Below are 25,667 nucleotides of genomic sequence, written 5' to 3' on the forward strand. Positions count from 1 at the left end.
AGCACGATAGAAAATGGTAGACTGATTATGAGATAGTCGGGTCATTGCAGTCGATATGAAGTCTGATTAAAATATGAAAAAGGCGCATCTACCATCCCTCCTTCAAATAATTATTACAAATACGTTTATTCACCTGGGAATAGCAATACCAGAAGTTTAACGGGTTCAGCCCAGGCTCCACAAAAAGCATAGAACAGGAAGACTATAAGGTCCTATAACAGTACATCAAAATGGCGCAGCACTCCTACCTACCTGGTGGAGGGCTCTAGAAAAGACCACACATGCAAAGAAACTCGAAAACATGTGTGGTGCACTAAGGTCCACTCCAACTTAACGCCATTTTGAACATTGTGCCAGTAGATATTGCTGGAAGGTGTATGGCTGCAAAAGTGGCTATCAGACTCAGAGAACATGGGTTCTTAAAAGAATACGTATCAGAATACTCCGATATCCTCACACACTTTGATTTCATACCGGTTCACTTAGATCATGGAGTCGCCAAATCGAACTCTGGCGGCTCCTTCTGTGGCCATATACCGTCGAGGGAGCAATAGGTGGGAAGAAGCCATTGGAGGAGAGGGGCAGTAAGCTTCTTAACGGATGGGTCAAAGCTTGAGGGAGAAGTTTGGTGGAGGGCTTTACTGTCAGGAGCTCTCTATCAACTCCAGCTTCATTCTTCCTGGCTATTGCCTTCCAAGCCGAAGTTGCAGCTGTTAAGGTAACAGTAGATCTGCTACTCCGGAGTGCAGCCTCCTTCAGAGAAGTGATATTAGATAGCAGAGCCGCGCTATTAGCTTTGTATTCTTTAACAGTGCGTTGAGGGCTGGTTAAAGAGTGCCTCACCTTGCATCGAGTGTCTTTGTGATAAGACTGGTATGGGTGCCGGGCCATATTGGGATCGCACGAAATTGTAAAGCTGATGAGCTAGCAAGAAAAGGCACCTTAGAATCGCTGTCGGTAGAATGGGAGCGGGTTGGTGCTACCGTATTCTCTTCTGTTTTACTACTAGACAGCTGGGCTTCGCGAAAGTTTGCGTTTATAAGTTCGAACAGAGTAGTTCTTCTTTTCTAAGGCTTCACAAAGGACTACACATAACAATCCACGTGGAATCTTCGATCAGCCATCTTACTTAACCTAACCTAAACCGAACGTACCTACCTACCCCAGAACCGAAAAAAATTTGTATGTCGGTTAATACATTTATCATCTTCGAGTATATATTGAAGACTCTACAAACCTACATTTCAATGACCCCAAACATTCGCTAAAGACCTCTGAAATGCGCTAAACCTCTGGGTTTCTATAAACCTATCTTAAAAGCCAGATTTTTTCTTTCAGAGATGATTTTTTGATGGTTAATTTTACCAGAGTAAGAGAGAGAAGTTAGAATTCGGGGATTGCCGAAAAAATCCTTCTGAAGGAACTCCTTCTTTGTGGAAAAATTCTGTGCGAAAATATCCAATTGACAAAAAAGGCTTAATATAAAAGTATTGTGTCAGCTCCCATATTGACTTATACATTAAAGTGGGTATTTACCAACAGCAAACAGAAGCTCTAATATTGTGGGTATTTCTGACTAAACTTTATAAGTGATTGTCAAGTACAAAGAATTAGTGTTTTTATTTGTAAAAGACCTCTTTATCGGGGTAGTGTTGGCTTATGACATTCCGCGTGTCATTCTGGGAGACCGACATAAACGCATTTAGACATTTAGAGCGGACAACTCACGCTCGCAATGAGTACAGTGAGCACATTGTATTGCACTGATGAATGAGAAAGTAATGAAATATATTTATGTATGTATGAGAGAATTTGACATTATCAATGCAATGCATATTTATGACGAATGGGAGGAAGACAGTCGAAACAACGAAGCGGACGAAAGCAAAATTAGCAATGACAAGTGAGTACACATTGAGCGATACACATAAGGGGGCCGCGGCTGAGCATGAGTAAGAGACGTTGTTTGATGACTGAGAGATGTGTTGTTTGTAGCTTTGACAATGTGCAATCAGTTCATTGCACTAACCAGTGAGTACTTAAACCATTTCATACCTCAACTTTCCCACCGTTGTTTTGTAGTGAATTGACATTTCTCGCTGCTTTCTCGCTTTCTTTGCTTTTGTGTTGAATATTCGCGCCCATTTAGTCGCTTATCGCTGCAAGCGCTGATAAACAGCTGAGGCAACGAATGTTTGTGTAAATATTAAATTAAATATAATTGCAGAAAGCAAATAATAAAAAGTGCGAGCAACAAGTGTTCTAATCAAGATAATTCCTCGAAAAGGTTGAACGAGTGTTATCGAGCAGGGAGCGTGCTAAAAGTGTGGGTAAAGCGAGTATGAAAGTAAAGTAAAATGTGTAAGTGAATTTCGTAAATAATTTGGACCCGGCACTGGGCAGGTGCTGTCCCTCAATCAGTTGACGCCATTCACTGCGTGAGCGAAGTACGAATTTTTCGATTAGAAGTGTGGTTTCGTGTGGTTTTCGGTGAAAATTTCGTCGGCTTGTGGCGTAAGAAGTGAGCTTTGGCAAAATATGAATATATAATATTTATTTAATCGACTTGAGTGGCGATAAGCAAACATTTTAGGCAAAATTTAATATTTAAACTTGCTTTTATAAGTGATGTGCTAAATATTATAGTGTCATTAGTATATAGTATATGCGGCAATTAGTTGCCAAAAATATAATGAGAACAACGAAAAGTTAATTGCTTTGTGCCAATTGATATAAGCGATTTGCGTTCAATATTAAAAAAAATAATAATATTATTTTTTATTTGATTGTGCTAGAAATATTCGTTGTGGTAACAATTCTAAACTGACGCTTACATCTACATATGTATATGTGGTGCTGCCGAATCGTTTAATATTTGGCAAACTCTTACTGGCGCCAACAAGTTTCGAAGTAACTTCGAAGTTCGGATATATTTTCGGCAAGCTTTTCGGTAATGGCAGTTTGATATTGATATTTTGGCATTGTCTTCCGAAAACCGATTACTCTGATAAAGTTTTAAAATACTAGTATTTTTGGTAACCTTAACTGGGATATGAACGCGCAATTCACCTGCTGTTAGTCACAAACTCAACTTATAGCCTTGACAGACGGCAGCGTTAATCCGGATTAACTGCGCACTTAATCAGATTCAAATTTGTAGGTGACAGACGGCAGCTATGCGAGTTTAAAACTCTCATAAACAGCTCATTGTCCTTTTCATAATATTTTCAATGAAAATTGATAGAAGATAAACATTACGGTTGTTAGCCGACCAATTTTTACCAAACCATTTTTTATTACAAAAGCATATCAACACATTATTTTTAAAACTGCTTCATAACATAGAAGTTTTATTGATATTATATTGAGAATTTGATAAGCAGCTGTCAGGGTTGCTTGTATTTCATTCACAATAGATGAAAATTGGCCATTTTTAACAATGTTGCCAACGAAAATCTCACAAACTCCGTAAAATTTTGAGAGTTATTTTTGGATTCAGCAACAGAGTTAGCTGTGGTAACTCCTGAATTAATCCCGAAAAATGCAATTAATCTGGTTTAACGCTGCCGTCTGTCAATGCTATAAGGCTAGATTTGTTTCTATGAGCTTGGCGAGTTTCATTAATGCACCTATCTTCACATTTCGTTGCTTGTATGTGAAGTCTTGGTCAGATCTGGAAAATACTTTAATTGCTGAAGCAATTCGAAGCCCAACTTATGGATTTTTGCCGTCGTTTTTAGTGACTTGTGATACGGTGCACTGTGGTGAAGAAGTTTTATCCTTTAAAGGGTACAATAATGCTATGTTATAACCGCCCCTGTTAGTCCTTTCTTTTCCAAGATAGAGTCCATAAATTATTACATGCGCCTCCCAAAAGACCGACGCCATAACCTTGACAGCCGACTGTTGCATTTTACATGCTTTGGAGCGGGTTGATCCTGTGCAGTCCACTCGGTTGAATATTGATTGAACGTCGGAGTGAAAGAGAGTCATGTTTCATTCATTGTCACATATCGATGCAAAATCTCGGGTTTATTATGCTTTAACATCTCCAAACACTGTTCCGAATCATCAACTCGTCGTTGTTTTTGGTCAAAAGTGAGCGCAGAGGTAGATGTAGACGTTCAGTTGACACCCTATTTGTAAAATTTCTTCACATATAGAATATCTGCTATTTCGATCAATTTCACGTTTACGGCCATCCAAAATTATTTGAGTACTCTTTTGACGCCTTCGTCGGTAACTCTTTTGGGCATCCTCTCCGTTCACCGTTTTGGATGCTCATTTCACCACGTCTATTCTCAGTATACCAAATCTTGATGGTTGATTTTACTGGGATAGTGTCCGGAAACTCGCCATCAAGACAAATTTTTTGCTTCAGCTGTACTTTTTCCCTTTAAAAAGCAATTTTTTTTCAACACTCAAAAATTCTTTTTACCCATTTTTTTACAATTATAAAAGTGGCTACAATCAAAATGCTATAATTCACATACTAATGATTCGACAGCAGTCAAATTTATACACGTGTCTTGTGAAGATTAGGGCAACAAAAACAACCAAATATATTTCTAGTAGCGCCATCTATGTGTCAGGCAATATACCTATTACTGGATTAGTATGCCAAATTTGTCGTACTTCTACGATTTTATTCGTTATCCAAGTTTTCGAAAGGTATTACATTTTCCACTACTGAAATTGAACCTTTCCTATGTCAGCAGGTCATTTTAGTTTAAGTTAGTTGCTTTAACTATATAATAAAGGTGTATGCTTGGGGGTTTCATATGGTCTTATAAAGTTATAAAGAACCGAAAAAATAGCGTTGAGAATTGTAATTGCGTAAACTCATTTTGGTATGTATTCCAAAAACAATTTTTTGAAACAAGTGTAAAAATTTAAGATTTTACAATATGAATGTATGTATGTATATATAAATATATATAGGTATTTTAAACGCAACTTAGTATAAATTGTGATTGTAAACAATTGTCGTTGAACCTTTAAAACTTAAACAACTCGCAACGGAAATCTTAAAGCATGAAAAGCTTATACAAATATCTCGCTGTAAAATGATTTTTAACTCATTCTCAACAAAATTATGTTGTTAAAAGATAATTTAATTTAAAAATTGATAAGTTTTTGTGATAAGCAGTCATTCGTCCCATATCGGTCAGATTAGGAGGTGAAATTATGACACTTACGCTTTACTTACTTTACACAATGCAATTTTCTCGCTTCTCTCTATTAGTTTAAACTCTCTTTCTTATTTCTATCTCTCTCTCTCTCACTGTTTGTTGACTAAGGTAGTCCCTACAGTAGATTTTTCGCGTTAAATATCTTATCATTGTTTCATAAATAAAATATGCTGTTCTTTTTTTTTTTGTTTAACGACCAGTCGAATGTCGGCAGAGAAAACGTCTCAGTACACTGAAAGGGAAGCCCTCCACTAATAGTTTTAGTTTAAAATGAACGCTACTAGCTCTTTGAACCTTACTGCGATAAAAAATACTTTCTAAAGAATTTAGTCTACAATTTAGAATAATCTGTTTCAAAATAAGTTATTGTAGAGGAATGTCAGAAAATAGTAGTGGCAAATAGATGTTATATCTGTATGAACCTGTAGATGGTGTTGGAAAAAAGAGGTCCACAAAAGGTTATTGCAGACCAAAGTTAGTTCTATAAAGATTCAAATTGAAGTTAAGGCTAGATTGAACAGCCTTAACTTGTCTTAACTGAGCGAATTGGAGCACTTCAAACCAAAATTTTCTTGCGAATGGTATAAAAATTCACTGGCCTGCAAATTTTTATCTGAATCGTACTAGATGTCGCAACCAATAATCTCGCTCTTTACTAAGTATACTATGCTAACATCACTTTTAGCAAGTTTACAGCGTAGGAAAAACGATGTTATATAAATCACTCGCATTGAAACAATATTTGAGTTTCGGTTAAAAAAATGGTTATATAGTGGTTACATAGTGGTTATATTTGACAGCGGAGGCTGAAAATTTTATGCTGCATATTTGTTACATCATGTGAAACGTGAGCAATAAAAACTCAATTTTTTCGATGATATATATTTTTGCATTTTAGCTGGCGATATATATAATACAATATAATATAGATATAGTTTCTATACGAAAAATTAAAAAAAATGTCGTATATTTTAAAATACTACAAATCCAAATATTTTTAAGTCATCATATTTTTTTTACTAGAAACATAAAAAATATTTTTACTGCTTACAACTTCTTCTTTCATATTCACCATATCCTTTCGCCATTTATTTGCCATAAATTTAATCATCGAAATAAAAGCGGAACTACATACACCACTTAGGGATCGCCCACGTAAAGGAAGCCTCGCATAAAGTCATAAAATTCCTTCATATGAGCGTAATTAAATAAAAATTTCCTTTGTCTTCGCGATTTCATCTTCATTGTTTTGAGCGGCACTCTTCTTTATGCTCCGACACGTCCGCCTTGCACTAAGTAAGTTTAGTTACTTTTATTTTAATTTTTATGGCGTTTTCAGAAACACTTTTAAGATTTTTATGCGCAAAGTTTCGGCTGCTGGTCGGGCGGCTGGCTGGGCCCGGCTGCGTTGATCTCCGCTCATGTGTAAATAAAGTGAAATCGAATGTGGAAAAAAGCGGCAAAGATTGCAGGGCAAGGGTCTTACGTACGCTTTGAGCACCGAAAACAGCAACTAACACACACACACGCACAATCGGGCGCATGTGTGTGAGAATTTATGACCCCAAGTGCTTATGCACTAAGTTGCTTATTCACTCTTTGTTGAGTTCACTGGCGGGAGGAGCCCGCTTTCTGTGCTCATCCAATTGCTTGTGGCTGGGTTTTCAATTTAATATGCGGTAAAGTTAAAAACTACCATAAAAGAAGATTTATTTGCTTCCGCAAGTTTTTTCTCCAGTTTTTACTTTTTGCACTTTGTTTGTTTATTTAAAAGTCAATCCGTCATGCGAAGTTGAATATTAATGAAAATGAGTTTTTGTAGCTTGTCTTGCATGGTAATTAAAAAAAATATAAAACATATGAAGTATTGTTTAAGTTTAGTTACAGTGACGCTGATCTCATTCGACAGATTTTGAGGTTCGTGAGTTCATTCTAAAAATTCTTTAACTAATGTATGAACTAAACACTTACAAGTTAACGTAATATTATTCTCCCAAATCTTAAGGTAAATGGTTCCTTCAAATACTCCAATGTCTTAAGGAATCGGTTATTGTTTTTATATTGACCATTTTCGTCGCTACTGTATCCAGTTAGAACATTTGAGACTTAGAATTTTAAATATCTTTGATCCGAAGCCATTCCGACTTGTCTCTCATTTTTAAATAACTTTGTCTTTATTTAATTTTGTGAGCCGCTTAACTTACTGAGAGGACATTCGCATGATATTACTTTGACTGAGTTTACTCACCGAGATTTTTGTTGCGCCTTACGTAGGCTGGCTTCTATATTTCTGAATTTGGCAACATTAGTGCTCCAATCCGAAAACTAGCAATTTTATCGTAAAATTTGGCATTTTTAGGTCATAAATACTCAGAAGGTTTTGACATACGAGGGCTACTTGTTAGATTTACAGTAACTTGAATACTCACTTCGACCAAAAATGGAATTAAATCATGACCATTTCTTTCGAATATTTTTTACAACTTTCGAAATGGATTAACTCAGCGAGAATGCATAGATGAACTTAAATAAAGTTTTGGCGGTGAAGTTTCATCAAGTACCAGTATTTATCGATGGTATGGTGAACTCAATCGAGGTCGTAGATCACTTCAATCGAATTGCATGAAGGTCGTCTAAAATCAGTTCTTGTTTCAGAAACTATGGCTGTTGTGCGCAAACCGATATTGCAAGAACGTCATGTGACCTATCGTGAGATTGAGACAACTTTGGGCATTAGTGGGACTAGAACACATTCAGTATTGCGTGAACATTTGACTGTAAAAAAATTGTGCCCATTGGAGTCCACACAAGGCTTGTGCGGTTAGTCGAGAGAAATGTTAACATAATATGAAAAAGGTGCCTCGAAACACGTCTATGACGTCTTGACAGGTGCTGAATTGTGGATTTACTCGTATGAGCCTGAAGATAAACATCATTAAACTGTATGAGTGTGGAAATATGAGCAGAATGCAACAAAAGTTGTTCGCGGACGAAGCACTTCCCTTCATATTAATTGGTTGCCTGTTCTTTTGGAAAAACTGGACATATCGCGACCATACCACTGTAACAACGCAGAACAATAAAATCTCGGTGGTACGCAACCATTTGTATGACAGTTTTTTTTCAAGAAATCAGGAAAACTAACCAGGTTTGAGCTAATTGTCCAAGTACTTTTGGCACTCAGATTGTGGTATCTCCAAAATATGCCTTTTGAATGCATCAACTGCCTATTCAGGTGAAGAGACACGATCACCTCTTCTTATTTCTTCCGTTCTTTAATAAAAAGAAGTCGTTCGGTGCCAAGTCAGGACTGTACGGAGGATGACTTATCAAAGTGATGATTTGAGTGCTCAAAAATGTAATTGTTTCAGTCGATTTTCCCGTCTTCCGCTTCGCGGTTTGGGTTTGGGTTGTCGAAATCGCTGCCTTTTCGCTTCCTCGTCTGGTAGCCGCGCTGCCTCCCGCCCGAGTGGACGCGGATTTGCCTTCACGATCCTTCCTGTCTCTGATCCTGTTTCTCGCAAATACCTCCACTATCTCAGAAGTTTTCTTCACCCGGAGATGTCGTACCACTTCAAGCTGGCAATCCTTATGCCTTTTCCATGAGAGCCGTCATGCCCGCCGGGTTTACTTCTTCCTCTCCCTTCTCCTCTTCCTCCTCCTTCTTTGAGCACCTTTGGTGTTTGCACGATGTGACTTTCCTGAATCCGAGCAGCTGAGCTTGTAGGGGGCAGCCTTGGTGGTGCTTACCACCTTTTCAGCGGCCGTAAATGACTTCGCCTGCAGGGCGTAGTTGGTGTCGAATACAGTCGAATTAATCTCCCAGCTACAATCACCCAATGGGCAAGGGTGTCGTATAAGACACGGGATTAAGTGGTGGTAGCTCTTGGTCGGCGCACACATGTAGTTTCTGACAATCCTCAGAAGTGATGCCATGCAGCACCGCTCATGGCGGACGCGTTATTATTGCAGAACCAGAGTTGTATTTTCTCTTGAAATTATTATTGTGCTCATATGATATTGTGGATAATTCTTATAATCTATTTGAGTTTAGTTTTGAAAAACTACGTATTTGACGTTTCAAAATTATTTTTATTTAATTCTTTTTATACTCTCGCAACAATGTTGCTAACGAGAGTTTTGTTCACATAACGGTTGTTTGTAAGTCCTAAAACTAAAAGAGTCAGATATAGGGTTATATATACCAAAGTGATCAGGGTGACGAGTAGAGTCGAAATCCGGATGTCTGTCTGTCCTCCGTAAAAATTGAGATATCATGATGAAACTTGGTACACGTATTTCTTGGCTCCATAAGAAGATTACGTTCGAAGATGGGCAAAATGGGCTCACTGCCACGCACACAAAATGGCGAAAATCGAAAACATATAAAGTGTCATAACTAAGCCAAAAATAAAGGTATTAAAGTGAAATTTGGCACAAAGGATCGCTTTAGGGAGGGGCATATTTGGACGTAATATTTGGAAAAGTGGGCGTGGTCCCGCCCCTACTAAGTTTTTTGTACATATCTAGGAAACTACTATAGCTATGTCAACCAAAGTCTACAGAGTCGTTTTCTTCAGGCATTTCCTTATACAGTTCAAAAATGGAAGAAATCGGATAATAACCACGCCCACCTCCCATACAAAGGTTATGTTGAAAATCACTAAAAGTGCGTTAACCGGCTAACAAAAAACGGCAGAAACACTAAATTTTACGGAAGAAATGGCAGAAGGAAGCTGCACACAGACTTTTTTTTTTAATTGAAAACGGACGTGGCTTCGCCCACTTATGACCGACAAAAAACTATATCTCAGGAACTACTAGACCGATTTCAATGAAATTCGGTATATAATATTTTCTTAACACCCTGATGACATGTACGAAATATGGGTGAAATCGGTTTACAACCACGCCTTCTTCCAATATAACGCTATTTTGAATTCCATCTGATGCCTTCTCTGTATAATATACTTACGTATATATGTACATTAGGAACCAATGATGATAGCGGAATAAAACTTTACGCAAATACGGTATTTGAAAAATATGTATGTAAATGACGGATAATGAAATCTCGATTATCACTTTATCATGCGAGAGTATAAAATGTTCGGTGACACCCGAACTTAGCCCTTCCTTACTTGTTTATATTAAACATGTATTGAAACACTAAATAATATTTAATTTCACAATAGTTTCCCTATAGTTATTTCACATTTTCATTTCAGTCATTAGAAAACACGAGAATCACTGCAATTTTATAGCAAAACATTTCCCGGAATATCAAGTCTCAACAAAAATATAAAAAAAGAAGAAGACAGAAAAAGATTCAACCACGTGCCACTAATTACCCACAATCAGCAGGCGTCATTCGTTGCCAATTGACCCGAGCGCGCAGAGTAGCAGCCAGCAACAGCAACAGCAAGTGCTCGTGTAACTTGAGACAATATAAAAATGCCCGCAGTCACCAAGTTAGCCACGTACGAAGAAATTTTGGCATTGGCCAAATCGACGTATCATGATCTCTTTGGCGGCGATCCAGAAGTGGCCTGCTGTGCTCCCGGACGTGTTAATTTGATTGGCGAACATATTGACTACAATGACGGCTTCGTGCTGCCGATGGTGAGTTGCTCACATATGTATGTATATACACACTCGTTTTTGATAGAATTTTTGAGCGCTTAATTAAACCGCTGCGAGAAATTGGGTCGCAACAGACAAAGGCAAGCAAGTGAGATGATATACCTACAAATATAGCATAAAGTCTACCCGATATTGTAGTGGAAACGTCGACAAAAATCACTAATTAGAAAGCATTGTATGAAATAAGGAGCAAAAGAGGCAACTTTTTTAATCACCGTATTAAATCTTTGCTTTGTTTTTCGCCATGTCGCTGCCCAAATTCGTCTACGCTTTAGCAAGCTACTCATTTTCCTACCTTACTTAGCATAGTTTTTTGTGAGCTTTTCTTTACAAGCTTGCATATACTTCTCTCCTTACTCATACCACTCTTTCTTTATGCCTTTCTCTAGGCGCTGCCCATGGTGACACTGGTCGTTGGCGGTCGCCGTGCGGACAATAAGGCCTCAGTCTTTACACACTGTGCTGGCTGCGATGATCCAAAGCAAGTGGAGTTCTCATTATTGGATTTGAAACCCGAATTGCCAAAGTAAGTAGTTTCTTAGTAAGCCGAAGTGTAGATAAGCTTCAAATTTTGGAGGAAACTCTGCAAATATCGGCTTCTAATTTAAGTGTGGAATAACAGTGTAACGTAAATTGTTTGTGTATGTGCGCACCCTCTCGGGCATCAAACATTTCCTGAACTCTCTTATCGTAGTTACTGTCCGTTGTTGTTGTGTACTTCCTTGTTAGGTGGACCCCTTCTGCCCAAATGAATTGCTCCCACACTTATATGCATACATATGTAAATGTTTGTGCGTATGTTTGTCAACAGGCTGCTCTTTAGCCACGTATCGGGTTACTTTTCTTTCCGAAATTTTGCAAATTGCCGTTGGCGTCCGTCACCTGTCATCGTCATTGTGGTTGTTCGCGTGTGTGTGTACCTTTTGCGACAACAACAGCAATATCACACTGTGTGCGTGTTTCTCAAATGAAAGCAGAAAACAATAAGGATAAAATGAAAATGGAAATGAAAATGCACCACAGCCGCAGCCTTGGCATGTGAGAATGTGTGTGTTTGCTTCAACAAGGGAATACGGACACCGTGGCTCTTTGTGTGTTCTCCTTGCTGTCATGTGAAAATGTGATACTTTACTACATATTGAAATTGGAAATTAGGGTGACAGTTAGTTATACTTCTATACTACTCAGCTTGAAATCAAGCAAAAAAATTATTACCATATACAGAGTGAACTAGAGGGAAAGGCTTTAGGCTAGCTTAATAAGTTGCAAATTCTTTATTTATTCTTCCAAATCAGTTTTATACGCGTCTAATAAAATGCACTTTGCCAGCGCTTTTTCCAGACCTCAAGGCAGTCGAAATATGAAATACGCATATGTATGTGATACACAAAAATGTAAAATATCTACATAATTGTCACAGTATTTTTGAAAATTATTACATTAATATTATTTCGATATAATTATATATCCATACCATAACTAATACATCACGTAAAGACTTACAACTTTATTACGAAAATTCACGTTCTGTAAAGTATATGTTTCGTGCGCTTCGCTCAACTTATGATCAACCTGATCGGCTTAATGAGCATACTATTCGCCACACCATGACTCACTTCGAAACACAACATTCATTATTGGATAATATTCGAACGAATAGATCACGTCCACCACGTTGTGAAGAAAATATAGCAGTCGGAGTTAAGACCCGGCAACTCGGACTATCGTATGGAGCGACTTGGCGCGTTTAACGTCGAGATCTTAAATTGAAAGCATACTCGTTCAAGATACAGCTTGTGCAATAACTGAAGCCGCTCGACCTTTCCATGTGATATCACTTCGCTCTAAGAGCTCCAGAAAAGTTTCAAGAATATCTAACGTTTTCGAGCCAATGTTTTCCAGCGATGAAGCCCATTTCTAGCTCACCGGAACCTGAAGAGGTTCAAGAGCTGCCATTTTGTCCAGAAAAAATAACGTTTCGGAATGCCTTGTGGGCCGGAGGAATCATCAGTACCTATTTCTTCAAAATGAAGCCAGTGAGAACGTAACCGTCAATGGCGACCGTTATCGCGCCGTGATAACATTTGGTTTTATCAAAATGGCGCCACTTAACACACATCGCATAAGCCAATAGAATAATTGAGAGTAGATAATTTCACGTTCTATATAGGCCGTACGATTAGGCACCAAGATCGTGTGATATCACAAGATTACACTTTTTTCTGTGGGAATATGTAAAGTCTAGAGTCTATGAAGACAGTCGCGCTTCGATTCAGGTTTCGGAGCAAAACATCACGCAATGAAACCAGATACCAGTCGAAATGCGCTAACGAATCATTGAAAATTGCACTCAAGGAATTGGTCATCTGAGACGTAGCCGCGGCCAACATTTGAATAAGATAATCTTCAAAAAAGAAATGTCAAGGGATGTTCTTTCGCATAATAAAAAACATTCCCGAAATATCCGATACTAGAGAGCTAAGAAAAAAATATTTCGAAGAGTTTTCACTTACTAACTATTTATAAACTTTTAAAAGCATGTCGAACAAGTGCTTTAGCTCGTTGGCTGGTATGGCGTCTGCATAACGCTTTTCTTTCATGGGCAAATGCAGTTTTTCGAAAAAGAAAAAGTTGCACGGCGCCATATCAAGTGAATACGGGGAGTGGTTAATGGTTAAAATGTGATTTTTGGTCAAATAAGCGGTCACAATCTGTCCTTCGAATTTTGGATTCTGAGCAATTTTTGGTCATCAGTCAATTTGTTTGGAATAAACCGAGCACACACATTTCGTTCGGTTAAAATGCAATAAATCGATGTTTGGGAGATGCTCAATTCCATTTCCATGAATTTCAATGATGATTTCATGTCTTGTTTCATCAATTGAAACGTTTCGGTAAAAGTTTTACCAATTTTAAAACAAAATTTAATGTTGGAAGCTCATTTTCGCACCGACAATCCAAACATACTAACACTTAAAACGCAATACCTTCACTTTCAATCTATGAGATGTCATGAAATTCTCACTGAATAATCGATAAAGATAGCAGATTCGCTAGATTCACTTTAGAACGCACCTTGAATGCCTAAAATTATGGAGCTATGGCCCAAGTTCATACATTTTTGGCACCAAGACACATTATTGTCACGAAAAGAAGTTCTCGTACTTTCCGATTAATCATTATTTTTTGTAAAACATCAGCAACACGTAGTCAAGTCCACTTGAACGGTATCTGGGGGCTTGTTATAGTCAAGCCCGATTTGGATATTAGATATAATATCTTAAGGGGACTATACGCATAAAGGTGTATTCGGATAAGTTCATAGGTACTGAAACTGAAGTGAAAAGATAGAATTAAAAAATTTGTTTTATTAGAAAAGGGCGTGGTTGTATTTCAATTTTGGCCATTTTTATACTCTTAGCTAACAACGGCACTATAATGTTATGCTCCGAATTTGATTGAAATTGGTAGAATAGTTCTTGATGTATGGGATCTCTCTTAAAGGTGGGCGCTGCCACGACAAACGTCGAATTTTGTGGCAGATACCTATGATGCTCTCCTTTTCCATATAAGGTGTTGATGCTTCTGGCGTCTTGGCTTTGTAAGTTATATCCCATTTTCTAGTTTTGAAAATTATTATGTAAGTGGTGGGTGTGGTTATCATTTGATTTAACCCATTTTCATATTCAATGAAAAGTTGTTCGTAATATGTTCTTTCAACAAGTCTTTGTTTAAGTAGATATAGTGGGCTGTGTGATATGCTTATTTCACCTATTTATTGTCTGATGATATATTAACTTGAGTATATAGTTATGTTATGTAGTGTTGTACAGAAGCACTTTTTGTAGGCGTTGTATGTCAAAGGACCGATTAAAGGCTTTGATGAAGTTTATTTCTTCGTCTTTTTAACTGGCGTAGACCCCTCTTACGCGGTTATAGACGATTTAATAACAGCTCGTCATTCGTACCTTATTTTCGCTATTTGGCGCCAATACGAGATACCAAGTGCAGCCAGATCTTCTACACCAAATATCTCCAACGGTGCGGATGTCTTCCTCTGCTTCCATCGGCGGGTACTGAATCGAAAACCTGCAAGGCTGGAGTGTTCGCTTCCATCCGGACAACCTGACTCAGCCATGTATGGCCGTTTATCTCGTACAGCTCATCGTTCCATCGATTGTGGTACTCGGCACCTCCTTCGCACCATATAACTGCTACAACAATAACAACAACAACAAGTATGAAAATGATGAGGGTGACAGAATTGTAAAGTTTTTTCTTTGTTTGTCGGGAGAGAGCTTTATCTGAGGAGTTTACTTAGGCAAATATTTTATGCAAAAACTACAAGGCTTTTAGGGAGAAAATATATCCAAGATGTTTACATACATACATTACATACAAGCATACACTTTTGGTCACAATTACTACAGTTATTGTTTTCCCTGCCATATATGCACTTATTAGAAGTCTTTTAGGAATCCTCAAAATCGCAATGAGATTACAGCCAGTTGCTTGCATAACAACTCCAAGCCACCAATGGTCACTCCAGTATTTAACATAGTTCGGTTTTCTTTGCATGAACTCAAACACACACACACATGCATGCAGCCATACATTGCAAAGAGCGCATAACAACAATTTGTGCGTCACAAAAAGTTGGTGAATGGTGCTTTCTGACAGGCTGTCAACTCGTTGGCCGGATGGTTGGCCCGTTCTCCTGATATGTGCTGTCAAGTGAGTGAAAGGAGAGCGTTTGCCGACCAAATAAACAAATAAACAAGCCAAAGTAAAAGGCAGAGAAATGCGGTGTTAGAAATTCATATGCACACGCACACACATACATGCATGCATATACCAAACATAGTTAAGCAAGTGCAATCCGGTTTGTGTGTGTGTGCGTGCGTGCAAATTCATGTGGTCAAATTGTAAAGTTCAACTACTCAACTGTAAAGCCACAAAGGAAATGCAAAAACGAGTTGAAAGTGGTTTACATACAGCAATGTGTGTGTGTGTGGGAGAATGATTGTGTGTGTGTGTTTGTAAATATGCGCTTTGTGGCTTGTTTGTGTTTGTATATGTATTTGTAATCAATGCTGAGATTTCGCCAAGCCATCTAAAAACGGTAAATTCGTCAGTGGCAAAAAGCAAATTTCACCTCGGAAATTTAAATATGCTTTGACATAGCCGACCAGTGGTCCACCTGTCCATCCATGCAGCCGAGAACTTTAGCTTCAGCATGCACTTTTGAGAATTTCGACAATTGTGTTACCTCCTTCTCTCTCTCTTTCTCCTTGCAGATGGGCGAACTACGTGAAAGGTGTGATTCACCATTTTGCCATCGAATCGAAACTGGAAGGTCAGCTGCCCGGCTTCAATGCTGTGTTTACCTCCAATGTACCGGTGGGCGGCGGCTTGTCTTCCAGTGCAGCAGTTGAGGTGGCCACTGTGACGTTAATGGAGCAGTTGGCCAACAAGCAACTTGCAAGGTGAGTAAATTAGCAATCAAGCATTCTTTGTGCAACTTTTGCATGTATTATATAATACATATTTTTTATTTTTTTGGCTTGGTTGGCAAGTCAACAACTTGGCTCTTTTTATTTCGCTTTATTTTAATTTTTACTTTCTTTAATTTTAATTTTTCGTTTAAAAATTACAGCAACCAGAAACGCGCTTTAGTTTGCCAAGCCGCGGAACACAAATTCGCTGGTATGCCCTGTGGTATTATGGACCAAATGATTTCCGTCGCCGGCCAAAGGAATAATGCACTGCTGCTTGATTGTCGGTGAGTTGAATATTTTTTTGTAGAAAAATACAAAAAAGCGCAGAAAGTGTTTATGAGCTGCTTAAATTGAAATTCCGACTGGATTGCTATATGTTTTGGTTTCATTGGAGCTTGCATATAATGTTTGTACTGACTTATGGTGGCGAACTTTTAAAATTTCGTAAATTTTTTGCCAGTAAATCGACTAAAGCAATGTATATATAACATATATAAGGTGATCCATTTCGAGGATCCCTACTTTTTTAAAACAAAGAAACTTCAAACTTAATGGTAAATGCTTATTATCATTCGCGAGAACATTCTTTGGTATTTATTTTTGGAAGATCATCTCTTTCAAATGCTGGCCGGCGTTACGTTTTAGATGGTCAGTCGATTGAGTCTAATTTTCAATGACGGAATGATATGCGTGATGTTTTGCTGCAAGGCTTGAATGGAAGCGGAATTGTCCGTATAGACTTTAGACTTGACATATCCCTAAAACAAGAAGTCTAACGGTGAGATATCACACGATCTTGGTGGCCAACCGACCGACCCAAAAAGTGATATTATCTGCTCACTGAAGTGTTCTCTCAATAAATCAATTGATTGATGCGATATGTGGGAAGTGACGCCGTCTTGTTAAAACCAAGTGTCGCCTAATTCACGACCTCCAATTTCAGGCATGAAATAGTCCATTATCATGACACGATAACTGCTGCCATTGATGGTTACGTTCTCACCGGCATCATTTTTGAAAAAAAAAAAATGGAACGATGATTTCACCGGCCCACAAACTACACCAAATCGTTGTTTTTCTGAATAAAATGGCAGCTCTTGAATCTATTCAAATCTTCGTCCCAAATACTGCGATTTCGCTTGTTTACATACTTATAGAGCCAAAAATGGAGTTATCCCTGAACAAAATTTGGCTCGAAAACGTTGGTTCGTCTTAAAAAGCTATTGGAAAAAGTACCACTATTTGTATAGACTGCAGAGGGTCCGTCATCTCGCGGTAGCCCTTGAAGACAATTTTAATAAAAGGCTCCCATATTGCATCTCGTATAAAAACTACTCTATGCATAAACTGCTACTTATTAAGAAACAAATTAATATTTTTTGAGTTAATTTCGATATCCGGCGTCGAAAAATAGGTCTTGCTGTTGTTTTTATTTTGTAGCGGTTACCTAATCCTCGCTTGAATGGTAAGGTTCAGGTTGGTTGTCATCGGGATCATCTAATGGTACGCCCAGGAAGCAAGAAGAGGTTGGACCATAGGGAGAGGTTTTTAGATGAATGGGGTTCGGTTGGAATGCAAAGAGGTGGTTAGAGTTACGCTGAACATATAAGTATTTGGTCGATTCGGGATAAGTAACAGTTTAACTTGCTACACCATCCAGAACGAAGTAGCGGAATGGCCACTCTAAATTCTCGGGGTTACTCGAGCTTTCCGTTTGGTTTCTGTGAAAACATCCCAGCAAAAACTGCCTCGAGGGAAGTGCATAAGGGAAGTATGTTGGCTCACTATGTAGGTGTTCGACGGGGACATCAAGAGGCATCCTGTAATTGTACGAATTTTCGGCCACGTCTGAAGAGCCTTCGTCTGAGTTCCGCAACATATAGATGCGACCACGTCGTTGCAGCTTAGTTGATGAAACACATTTCTTTGTCCTTTCCACACGAGCAGCGGGTTAGGTACTTGAAGATTTTGTTGCAACTTGCTTGCGCAGTGTTGATATTCAGAATTTAAACATCATGCACTGTGATATTAAGATCCAGTCTGTATTTCTACGTTCAGTTAGTAAATATGGTTACTGTGCATTTGACGAGGGAGAGTTTCATGCTCCTTGTGGAGAAAAAACAAAAAGTTCGGTAAAAAGCTGTTTACTTTCAAACCCATACCATTGATTTCATTGCTTTACTTCAATATCCTACAATCGTTTGCATATAAGGTGATGAAAATTTCCTCTGGCTGTTGAGTTTCAAAATATAGGAGTTAAATGTAAGAGGTAGAAGATACCTCCCAGTAAAACCCCCAGTTTAATTTTTCTTATCGTAGAATTTTGTCCTCGAAACAGTACGGTTGATTGTCGGCCATGAACGTTGATGGTTCATGGTTCACTTCTTCAGCCCTGGAGGGAACGTAGATTATTTGATGACCTCTAGTAGCGTTGTGTATTTGCATATTTGAAGAGTGGTTAGCGACAATATTTTCACATATTTTGTGCTTCAAAATAAATAAAAATATTTTCCAAACCGAATTTATGGCTATTTTAATTGGTTACACCGAGTGCAGGACCCTGTAAAGGAATGAATTCACCCAAGTTTTCCAAAGAATTGACGTTTCAACTATTAAAATACCCTTATTATATTCTTATTTGCACGGTCACTTACTACATTCTTCACTTATTTTCGAAGTTTCGTTAAAAAAGCCTTAAACTAGTTCCCAACTGGCACGAAAATGTTAAACTCACAGCTAAGAACTAACCTCAAAATAAATTTCTGAAAGAGCATGCATAAGGTATTCTATTTCAAAACTGTATATTCTGCAATTCATTTCGAATATGAGAGAACTAGTTCTTAACTAGGCTGAAATGATACCCATAAAGTCTTGAACTTGTCTGCAAATGCTGCTGCAAGTGTCTGTACTTGTCTGACTATTTGAAGCTGAAAACAGCATTCATAATTCCTATAAAAATGTATTTCCCTTATGACAATTCGAAAACCCTTTATAAAGAAAATCGAAAATAACACTGACACCTCCCTTTGTAACTACAAAAACGACGTATAATCACATAAAATAGCAGCATTCCTCAACATTAAAATTTTTTTAATATATCTCAAGTAGAGAGACATTTATTTCTGTATTCCGTTTTGTGTGCAGAGCGCGCCATCTATTATCTCGATATGTAAACATCCAATATATTTGAGGAAGCCCCAAAATAATATCGTTTTGCATTCAATCATTCAGTTTAGCGAACTCTTTATCCATTTCATAGAAATATTCGAACTTTGTTTTAGAATATTGTTAAGCATAAAACGGAGATAGATTATCAACAAACGAGATACTCATTAAACTTATTAAGATCACCTAAACGCCTAGCTTACCTAAAAGAGTTGGGCTCCTTATATACATAAGACTGTAGGCAAATGGTTTAAATGGCTTACCGGCTTCAAAAAACCTACACATGATCTATATTCGGCTTCTACAACAAAAATTTATTGATTTAAAAAAGAAATGAAAATTACTAGCCATCCTGACCTTCAGATATGACTACCTCTCACTTTTAAATGTGGTTTTTTTTTTTTAATAAAATGTGTGTAAACAATTTTTTAAATAAGTGAGAAGCTAAGGGAAAGCACTAGTACCAAAATCACTTTTTTGCCGCTCAAAATGCTCGCACAAAAATTTGATTGAAAAAGGAGCCTAAAAGAGGTCACTTTGCTGAGGCAAGTAGAGGTGAATTAAAAACTCGTTAAAAGCAAGCACATATCTTAAGTAGTTGCTGAGTAATAGTATTCTAAAGTATAGCCATGCAATTCAATCAGATCCATCAGTTTAAGTTTAAATGCGCTTTTCTCAAAACCTCATTTCTCACATTTATCAGCGGGAATAAGTTACCTAACCAAGATATTCTACCTGTCGCTAACCACTCTTCAAATATGCAAATACACAGCGCTACTAGTGATCATCAAACAATCTACGTCGCTCGTTATGACTACCTTTTGCCTTAACTATGGACTTGAGACGGTCAAAAAGACAATCGCAAGCTGCACGAATGTGACTCGTTATGACTACCTTTTGCCTTAACTATGGACTTGAGACGGTCAAAAAGACAATCGCAAGCTGCACGAATGTGACTTGCCGTTGTTTTGGCCCACTCACGGACAATGGCTTTCTTCAGCATCACGAGACTGGTGTATTTTTTACTTCGGACCTTGCTCTCCAAAATAGCACAGAGAGAATAATCATGTGGGTTCGCATCTGGTGAATTCGAGAGCCATTGTATGGTCGTAATGAAGTTCGGAACGTTGTTTTTCAGCCATACTTGGTTCACTCGCGCTTTGTGAGACGGTGCTGAGTCTTGTTGAAACGTCCATGACGAAAATTTTTTCGCCAGAAAACACAATGTTCGGAATTTGACCACTTTCGGCCAAGTGGAGCAACTGCTTCGCTCTCTCAAGTCTTACTTGTTGCTGCTTTGGTGTGAGCTCATGGGCCTTTTGGAACTTGTAAGGCTTAACCTTGAGCTTATTTTTCAATATGCGTCGGATGCTGCGGTCGGATATTTTCAATTCTTTAGCTTTTTGATTGGCACTTCGTCGTGGATTTCGCTTAAGTCGCTTCTTCACTTTCCGAACCATCTCACGTGACGTTGCAGTCTTTTGATGACCACCTCCATGGCGTTTTGCGATGCTATCAGTATCATTGTAACGAGTGATGGTGAGATAAACAAAAAAGTTATTCACATTAACATTAACATTAACAATAGCTGGCTGTGACTTTCATTTCAGGCTTTTTGCATATTTAATTAATTTCTACTGAATCAGCTTTTGTATTTAATTTTCAAATTAACCGAAGCTTTACTGCTCGACTGCCAGTTCCACATACCACACGAGACCTTTTACAGCTAAGTAAATTTTTATTATGCTATATGCTCTATATAATTTAATAACATTCGAATGCGGGACAACTCAGCGCAGTCGAGTAGTCATAGAGATGCTCACACAGGGCAGCCATAAAATCACATCGAAGACTCACTCAAACATGCTCATATGGACATTACAACATATCTGTGGTCTTAATAAAGGCCAAAATGGGCTGATAATGCATCACAAAGCAAAATGAGTAGCACCAAAAAAAGTGAATAAATAAAAAAATAAATGCAAAATTATACAAAATCAACTAATAAAGTCATAAAAAATGCAACATACTGACTACTTTGGCGTTCTTGCAATGATCGCGCTGCAGCAACGCCACAAAAACAATAGAAACAACACATTTGCTTTGTGTAGCGAATTATGATAAAAAACAAAAAATAATAATTGTAATAAAAGTAATATTTTTTTGTGGAATTTTTGCGACAGACAGCAACAAATTTACGAGGAATAGCGTCAGCTGGCTGGCAACCGCAGCGCTTTAACACACACTCACACCCACTTTCTACACATACACACAGGCACATATGCAACTCTGCACATTACTAATGCCAAGCTGCTGCTGCGGCTGTGAAATTGAAAAAGTTGCGCGCTTATGTGGCGGTTTGCGCGAGAAAAATAACGTTGTAATAATAATATCGCGTATACGCCATGCCGGCCGCCGCAGCACATTCGTGCCATTGCACTGCACTAGTGTGCGCTTGTTTATTAGTACAGCACGTGTGTGTGTTTCACTTTTGCATTTTATTTATGTAAATAAATTTGTATGCGCAGGACAATAAAAAAGCGCAAACATTGTCTTGGCAGACAGTGTGGCATAAAAAATGTTGCATAGCTGCACAAAAATTTCTATGCTGCCAAACGCGGCCATTTTTATGGCAATAATAATGTGAATATTTAGCTACTATTTGTAGAATTTGTTGGAGATAGCTCGTTGAATTGTTTTTTTTAGCAAGACTGGGCTTGAAGTGGATTTAAAGAGTTTCTAATTTTGTTGATGACATTTCAAAGAAAATATTTTGAGTCAATAGTGATAATGGCTTAAAAAATTTCGATTTCTAGAAACTATTTTCATTTGTATTTCTTTCAACCATAAACTATAAAATGCCGTACAGAATTAGGTATCAAGCGGTTTTCTAAGTTGGCAGACCACTCCACAATGTCTCAATATACTCCAAGTAGTGGTATTTGCTATTGGGAAAGCCAAGGAGATTACCTCTATTGCATCAGCAGAAAACTCCATAGTTAGCATCTAAATAACTCAAGTCAACACCCCCGTTTCACATATCAATCAGAAGTGCCTTGAGAAGCCGAACAGTAGTCGCGAATGTAAACAGGAGCAAGCGTATTCACTTCTACTCTGTGCCAGGTCACAAAAAACTCGTGATAGGGAACTAGATTACTAAGAGGCAATTGACAGTGGCAAAACCATGCATTGTCTTCACAACGTTCTGGACAGGTGACTAAATAATCTTCCGGGATGAAAAACAGCAAAAGTCATGTACCAAGCAATACATCAGAAATACAGAAACCTCCTTTTCAGCCTTTATAGATTAGAATATTCTCTGGTCACAGTCTAGTCGTGGCAGACGCCTGCAGAATGTGGCTGACTGAAGGTGAATATTGCAAACATTTCAAGAGCAAGACACCAGGGAAAGAATGAAGTATAGTAGATCTTGTGCATTTAGCAAGGCAACCCGTTAAGTATTTAAATGCCCTACGATATGAGACACTAAACGAGGTGATGATAGGTAGGCCGGAGAACCTATTGAATTTCGCAGCGGATAAAGGTTTACTTTTTCTCATGAACTGAAAAACGGCACTACATCGCTATGGAGCAAAAATTGCCTATGAGAGACAAATAAGAATACCAGACCAATCTAATATATAAGGCCTAACCATTTTTATCATACTTCGTTCTTTTCTTCGTGAAAATGATTTCTAATAACAATTAAGTTTGAATCCTACTGGTAGAAATATGAATCTATACAGTGTTATGGTACTTATATAATTTTTCCCCTTTAAATATGTTTTTCATGGAATTATAGAAAAAAAAGAAGCATGCCAATGTTTAAAACATTTTCTGAGGTTATACATATTAGTTAATCCCTTGCCGAAAACTCCCTTAAAAATATAAGAAACATTAAAACTAACTTGCGTAAACGTGAATCGGTATGTAATTGAACAATAGAAGTTCCTTCGATTATTATTAGATGAAAGCTCGCAACTCACCGACTACGTAACTTTTTGCACCAAATCTGTCGTAATCTGAACATATACATCTTAGAGTGTATAAAGCAAGTTCCAATGAAGACATCGGAATAAATCTTAGCAGAATTAGTGCGTTCAAGGTATATCAGCTCTTACCCAGAAATGGTGAATACCGAGGTATACTAACACTAATATTTTGTTGAGCCTCCTTTGTTTTCTATAGTGGCCTTAACGCGCTGCGGTATTGAGTTTGTCAAATTCTGCAATATCTTTGCTGCGATTTCGTTATACCAGACATCCTCCAAATTTTTATCCAACTCAGCTAAAGTACTGGGTCTCTTCTTTGCCACCCTGGTCTTTACAATATATCAATATATATTACAAAAGGTTCTCGATGGGGTTTAATTCAGGGTTGTTGCCTGGCCATTCTAACGTCAAAATTCTATTTTGTGAGAGGATGTCTTTTACATAAAAAAATAAAAAAGGTACAATTAATATTGTTAATAAAATAATTTGTGTGAACTAGAGGCATGAAAAAATTGGTACCTACCATTTTGACACGATGTATATCTCAGAATCATTCTGGAAGATAAGATCGTTTTCTTACGAAAAGTGCTCTTCAGCTGAAGGTGTTAAATATTCCTCCAGTATTTGCTGGTACGTAATTGCGTTTACTGTTCGATCTATTAGAGCCAGTCTTCTAAGTCTAAGGTAAGAAAAGCATTACCAAACTATTCGGCTGCCTCCCTGCTTAATCGTTCTTCGGACGGACTTTCGCTATAGCGTTCAACAGAGTCAAATAAGATTCTTCCAATCGACTTCAGTCCAGCTTTGGCGCTTTATAGCTCACCGGAGGTGTTGTTGACGCATTTTTTTTAGTCAAAATTGGCTTTTTGCAAGTCGTCGAGCGTTCAAACCAGCATCCCGGAGCTTGATTCGTAGAGTTCTTGCAGTGATTTCAGTTCGAAGAGCTTTTATGATCTCTATCCTGATATTTTTAGCAGTTTTGAATCGATTCTTTAAACTAATGCGTTCTATTTGCCGATTATCAGCCTCCAGGTTTTCTACGTCTTAGAAATTTTTTCAAAAAATCACCGACGGCAGACTTCTTGAATCTATTTCTTTCATTGATCTTACAAACGCTAAGATTTTCTTATCGCAAAGTTAAAATATTGCTATGTTTTACTTTTTTTCACTTTCTAAACTGTAAGTCCCAAACAACAAATCAGTAGTTAACGAAACAGCATATATTTCTTTTATTTATACAAAAAAATCTTTTCGACCAAATCTTACACCAACATGATGCATTTTCGCTATAACTGCTACCTGGCAACTTGTCAAGGTTTCAATTTCCGCCACTGTATGGCATTTTACCGAAAATATTGCTCAATCTGTGAGATATCTGTATGAAGTTCAAAGTAAATAATAATAATATGCCTTCGAGCCGAAAATGCATGAAATCAGTTGAAGAGTTCCTTAAATAAATAATACAGGAATTTTCAAAAATATCTGAATTTATGCTTTTAATATAATTCTAAACAAGATCTCGCAGCAAAATTAAATGAATTATTTTGGATATACTATAGTTTGGTGCTGAAATCGGTTCTATTTTGCGGTGCTTACTTTAGTTGAACGCCAAAATTAATTAAATTGGTCCACACCAAATCATTTAAGACCTTGTTTGCTATTTTTAAATCTCGTTGACCTTATTAAACGTTCGATATATGTGCATCATATGTACATATGTGTGACTGCCAAGAATTTGAGACCAGTTGAGAATATTTAGCAACTTTACCAAGTTAAGAAAGTAACATTTTTTAAAGTTTTATTTTGTACTAAAGCTGTACTAAAGAGGTTCAGGAGCTTAGTAAAATGTTCCTCTATAAAATATACCATACTATCTCTCTGCAAAGTTACCAAACCTTCACTACAGTTAGCTCAACTTAGTTCTCGCAACTGTTCATTGTACATTTGCATATTCTAAACAATTTTCGAGTCATTTCAATTCATATTTGCTTAACAAAAATCACTCGACTCCATTCATTCAACTAAAGTACTTGAAACAGTTCTCACTAAAATTTGCCAACAACAATGGAAATGAAATTGAATATGTATGTAAATTTTTATAAACGTACGAAATTTGCATGTACCTTTATGGACATTTTATATTATGCGAGTTAAACACGACTAAACTAATTGTCCGA

General features: G+C 37.6%; 1 protein-coding gene across 6 annotated transcripts in view; it reads left to right on the top strand.

Annotated features, from left to right (window-relative positions):
* Positions 1–2,210: 2,210 nt before the first annotated feature.
* The window catches only part of LOC120775283 (galactokinase-like), a 69,167-nt gene continuing 45,710 nt past the window's right edge, over positions 2,211–25,667 (top strand). The window contains exons 1-6 of one of the 6 annotated variants that reach the window (XM_040105391.1): positions 2,381–2,521; positions 2,796–2,950; positions 10,421–10,814; positions 11,225–11,361; positions 16,133–16,321; positions 16,492–16,617. In XM_040105391.1, coding sequence (XP_039961325.1) covers positions 10,647–10,814; positions 11,225–11,361; positions 16,133–16,321; positions 16,492–16,617 — 620 coding nt within the window. In that variant the 5' untranslated portion in view covers positions 2,381–2,521; positions 2,796–2,950; positions 10,421–10,646. The other 5 variants (XM_040105393.1, XM_040105390.1, XM_040105392.1 and 2 more) reach the window with 5 other exon arrangements.

The sequence above is a fragment of the Bactrocera tryoni genome, chromosome 4, assembly GCF_016617805.1.
Source record: "Bactrocera tryoni isolate S06 chromosome 4, CSIRO_BtryS06_freeze2, whole genome shotgun sequence".
In the NCBI taxonomy this organism is placed as follows: domain Eukaryota; kingdom Metazoa; phylum Arthropoda; class Insecta; order Diptera; family Tephritidae; genus Bactrocera; species Bactrocera tryoni.